At 55.2% G+C, this 4,776-nt stretch overlaps 2 protein-coding genes across 6 annotated transcripts in view; one reads left to right on the forward strand and one right to left on the reverse strand.

The window, feature by feature from the left end:
- Positions 1-4,570, reverse strand: part of L1CAM (L1 cell adhesion molecule) — a 52,314-nt gene extending 47,744 nt beyond the window's left edge. The window contains exon 1 of one of the 5 annotated variants that reach the window (XM_027845781.1): positions 4,499-4,567. The gene's annotated coding sequence lies outside the window, so the exon portion shown is untranslated. Of the gene's footprint in view, positions 1-4,498 lie in introns of all 5 variants that reach the window. The other 4 variants (XM_027845777.1, XM_027845779.1, XM_027845780.1 and 1 more) reach the window with 4 other exon arrangements.
- AVPR2 (arginine vasopressin receptor 2) overlaps positions 1-4,776 on the forward strand; it is a 26,804-nt gene that overhangs the window by 1,440 nt on the left and 20,588 nt on the right. The window contains exons 3-4 of the mRNA XM_027845804.1: positions 4,247-4,605; positions 4,673-4,773. Of these exons, the coding sequence (XP_027701605.1) occupies positions 4,247-4,605; positions 4,673-4,773 (460 nt within the window). The remainder of the gene's footprint in view (positions 1-4,246; positions 4,606-4,672; positions 4,774-4,776) is intronic.

Here is a 4,776-nt window from a genome sequence, read left to right on the forward strand (position 1 = left end):
GAAGAAGAAGAAGAAGAAGAAGAAGAAGAAGAAGAAGAAGAAGAAGAAGAAAGAAAGGAAGGAAGAAAGAAGATGAGAGGAGAGATAGGGATGGGGAGAATGGAAAAGGAGAGAAAGAGAAAAGCACCTGAGAAGGGGAGAGAGATGACAGACAGAGGATAAGAAAGGGATAAGGAGAAAGAGGAGGAAGGCGAGAGGTAGGAGAGACAGAGGGGACAAATAAGAAAGGGGAGGCTAGAGGGGAGAAGGGAGGATGAGAGAGAAGTGGGGAAAAGGAGAAACCTCTGGAAGTGGGGAGAAGCCGTTTGGCACAGAGAAAGAGAAGGGAGAGGAGGAAAAGAAGGGAGAAAGAGAGAGGGGGAAAGACAGAAGGGGAAGGAGGGAATAAGAGGAGGAGTAGGAAGTGAGAAGGGGAAGGGGAGAGAAAGAAAGAGAGGTGTCTGAGAGCCTGACAGTGGCAGATGGCAGATCAACTTGGCCCTAGCCTCCATCTCCCATGGTGCCTCTCTAGCACCTAGCTCTGGCTTCCTAAATCCCTTCTTTGGAAGCTTTGGCCCCAGGGATGAGACAGTAGGAAGGCAGTGGGCCCATGCTTCTGCCAGCAGCCTCTGAAGGTGGTGGTGGTGGTGGTGATAGTGGTGGTAATGTCAGTGGGAGGCGTGTAGGATGACAGGAATGGTCTCTGCTTCCCCCCTCCCTCCAGTCCTTGAATACTAAGTTACTTTCCCACGTCTACTCCCTGAAGGATTCGATGAGGTAGTCAGAGGAGGAGATCCAGACTCCAAGGCCTCTGAAATTCATTGTGCTTGTGGAGTCCCTGGGAGGATGCACATTCTCAGAACAGCACATTCTCAGAAGATTCAGAGAAGAGCTTGTAGCTGGATAGGAGTCAAAACCTGACTGGGAACCCTTATCATTTCCTGAAACTGCCCAACCCCAATGTCCCTCCCACCCCCATACAGGCAAGTTGATTTGTACACACACACACACACACACACACACACACACACACACACACACACACACACCCCTAACCATGTGCCAGCCTCCTCTAAATGAACCCACAGCAGATGAACAGGCCCCAAGCCTTGAGCTGTTTGTTTCCCCTGTACTGAGCATGGGTCTGCACTGCGGCCAGCCATAACATCCCCTTCCCCCTCCCCAGTCACTCCACTCAGATCTCAAGGCTTAAGGAGCTTGGGGGGCCTCTGCATCCTTCCTCCTCCCAGAATCAGAAACCACCAGCATCCTCACCCTGTCCTCTGGGCTTTAAAGCTGGAGGAGCTGGTTTCGCTATGGCTCATATTCAAAAGATGTTTGAATGTGAAGCCTGGCCCCTTGGGGGCTGTCCACACACTTTCAATCAGCTTGATCAACATAGGCTTTTCCCGTCCTCCTCCTCATCCACTGTACAACTCTACAACTCGTAGCCTCTTTAAGAAGGCCCTCCCAATGGTTGTTGGGCTTGCCTGCACCGGTGTCATCTAACCTGGACATTCATTCCCCATTTGACAGGCAAGGAAACTGAAGCCCAGGAAAGGGGAAAGACTTGCCTGAAATCAAGCAGCCAATAAGTGGCTGCAACAGTGCCATGTCCACTATGCCCCTGTCTGTCATGCTGCCTGAAATCCCACCATTAAAAACGCATGTGTTTGGGCAGAGGCACTGCCCAAATGTTATTGTTCTTTGCCAAGGGAGGGGATGGTTTCACTGCCTTCAGCCTCTGAAAGACTGGGTTCAGTTCTGGGGACCTCAGTTCAGAAGGGTTATTGACAAGCTGGAGATGCAGCAGAGGAAGATGACCAGGATGGGGAGGGGACTAGAGACCACGCCATCCAAGGAAGGCGCAGTTGAAGAGGCAGGGGAGGGCTAGCCTGGAGAAGACACAGAAGGACGTGCTAGCCCAGTTGTATGAAGGGCCTCAGGTAAGACTGAGGCTAGTCTTGCTCTGCTGGGTCCCAAAGGGCAGACCCCAAACAATCTGGGGCATTTAGGAGAGGGAGATTATAGATAAGCTCAGGAAATTCCTCTTAACCAAACCTTCCAGTGCCCCCTCAACAATGCAGTGGGCTGCCTTGGGGAGTAGTGAGCTACCCATCGCTGGAGGACCACTTAGGATGTATGCTGAAGCGCTTCCTCCTGAGGTATAGGCCAGACCAGGGGAATTCCTGAGGCCCTGCCCTATGATCCCTGTAGCTCGCATAGTGGACGGCACCTACAGCCCTGGGGACCAAGCTGGAGAAACAAGTGGAACTTTTTCCTGGTAGTTTTATTACATCCAGGCTCTTGGGCTGTACTATACTGGGGGCTGGGGTGGGGGGGAAGGGAGAGGAGTCTGGAATCCCCCAGGGCTAGGGAGCCAGGCCTTACCCAAAGGCACCTTTAGTGATTAGTATGTAATGAGGCCTACATGAAGAAAACATTGGGGATTCAGGAGCTGGGAGGTGGCAGGGCTAACAGGGAGGCTTCATGGACAAGAATGCACCAGAGAGGGCCTTGGAAGGAATGGGGAGCGGGTCCTATGATCACCATTGTCCACCTTCTCCAGGTTACACAAAGCAACCTCCTTCCTCCGTGTTCCAGGGAGGACTGAGAATAGACTGGGGCCCCTGAGGTGGGGGATGGGGGGGGGCAGCTTGATGCTGCCTCCCCTTATGAAGAGTAGAGATGCTTAATCCCAGCAGGTGAAGGCCAAAATTTGGTCAGATGCTTCCATGACTTCCTGACATCCCCCCAGCCACTTGACTTCCCTGATGTTAATTAAACCTGTTGGGCAAGAAGTGGGGAATGGGAACACAAGGAGACAGAGTTAGAGAGAGGCAGAGAGGCTTCCCAAGGAGAGGGAGGGAGAGGAGGGAAAGAGATGGAGCTAGAAAGAGGAATGGAGAGAGGCAGGTGGAGGGGGCAAAGATGGAGACTGAAGGGGTTATGGAGGGAGGGGAGAGACGAGAGACAGAGATATGGAGAAACAGACACACCCAGTGGCTGAAGAGGCAGCAGTGGAGGAGGAGGAGGAGGAGGGGAAGGGGGGAGGCAGAGAAGAAGGAGGGGTGGGGGGAGGCTGGCACACTGGCTGATAAGACACAAGACAGGAAGCCCCCTCCACTCTGATGGCCAGACTGCCTGACAGACCCCCCAAAAAAAATCATTCTTGGGGGATGGGAAGAGAATAGATTTGCCTTCCGCCTCAGACACATGATCCTCTCTGCACCCCCACCCCAGCCCTTGTCCCTCCCTCTCAACCCTTCCCTAAAGCCTCAGAATCACACCCCCCTCTGCCCCTTCTCCATTCTGTGGTCTGGATGCTAGAGGGAAGTGGGATGGGAGGGGCCCTGGGGTTGGGAGGATTAGGGATTGGGTAGTGTCCCCAGACCTTCCCACACTGTTTCCAACACAATTGGAAAGGCCTCTCACCTGCCAGAGGTGGCCCCCAGCCAGAATCCTCCCTTGAGGCAGTAGGGTGTGGGGGGAGACCTCTGCTGGGGGTTAGAGGGACAAGGAAAGGGACCAATCGGTCAGGGTGTTCCTCCCAGGATGGAGCAAGCCACACCCAGGGGCCACACCCTGCATCCACACACACACACACACACACACACACACACACACACACACACACATGCGCACATGCCAAGATACCTCTCGACCACTCAGTGGGTGGATTGAGGGGACTCCACACACACGTTTGGATACACACAAGCACACACATGCACTGGCAAGTCACGCAGGCGGGCACCACTCATAGGCTTAAACACACACGCTTCATGCACACATGTATAGACAACACCCAAAATGTACACATGCACAAATAAACACTCAGGGGAACACAGAACTGAGACACTGACACCTGCCCCCACATACACGCCAACCACCTGACTCCCACAGAACTGAGGCATTGACACCTGCCCGCCCCCACACACACGCATGCACTCACACACACACCTACCACCAGACTCACACAGAAACACAGGCATGAACAGACCCAAACATGAGGGAACACACTGAGACACAGGTTCAGAGATGAGCTAAGGGTGACCCTGGCTTTCTCCTGCCCAGCCCAGTCCCCTGGCTCCCCCCACCCACCCTATCCCTCCTCCATCCCAATCTCCCCTCCTGTCACTGCTCCAACCCCAATTCCCCCCCTACACTCCCCATCCCGCCGCCCCATCAGTGCTCCATTCCTAGCTGGTTGGGCTCCACCTGCTCCCAGGGCCCAGCAAGGTTCCCCTTTGCCCTGTGCCTCTTCCAGCTGATGCCAGGCCTTCAGGGTACAGGTCTTTTTCTCCCACCTCAGCTCATGTCCCCTCCCCTCTTTCTGGGCTCAGCCTGCCCCCTCCAAGGGCTCCTCCATGCCAGGGCTCCCATCCATGCCCAGCCTTCTGGGCTCTGCAGGCATCTAGCCCAGCTGCGTGTGTGGAATTGGGGATGTCGCAGTGCTTGGCTGGAGGGGAGAGAGCCGGGGATGCCCTGAACTGGGCAATGCCCAGGCGCCACGCCTTACCTCCGGGTGCCCGCCCTGCTTTCGCCCAGCCTCAGCAGCTCCCAAGTACCGTCTGCAGCAACCAGCGGCAGTGGCAGGAAGAAAGATTGGAAAGGGGGGGGGAGGGAGTAAGATTACCTCACACTCACATCCAGTCTCCTCGCTCCTCATCTCTCCTCCTCCCTCCCTCCCCAGCCACCACCCCAGCTCCTGCTTAGTCCCTCCCCCCTCTCCGCTTCCCTCCGCCCCCTCCTCATAGCTCTGGAGCATCACAGCCATCCTGGGCCACCTCTGGAGCA

The sequence above is a fragment of the Vombatus ursinus genome, unplaced genomic scaffold (genome assembly GCF_900497805.2).
Source record: "Vombatus ursinus unplaced genomic scaffold, bare-nosed wombat genome assembly UNPS02015024.1, whole genome shotgun sequence".
Lineage (NCBI taxonomy): Eukaryota > Metazoa > Chordata > Mammalia > Diprotodontia > Vombatidae > Vombatus > Vombatus ursinus.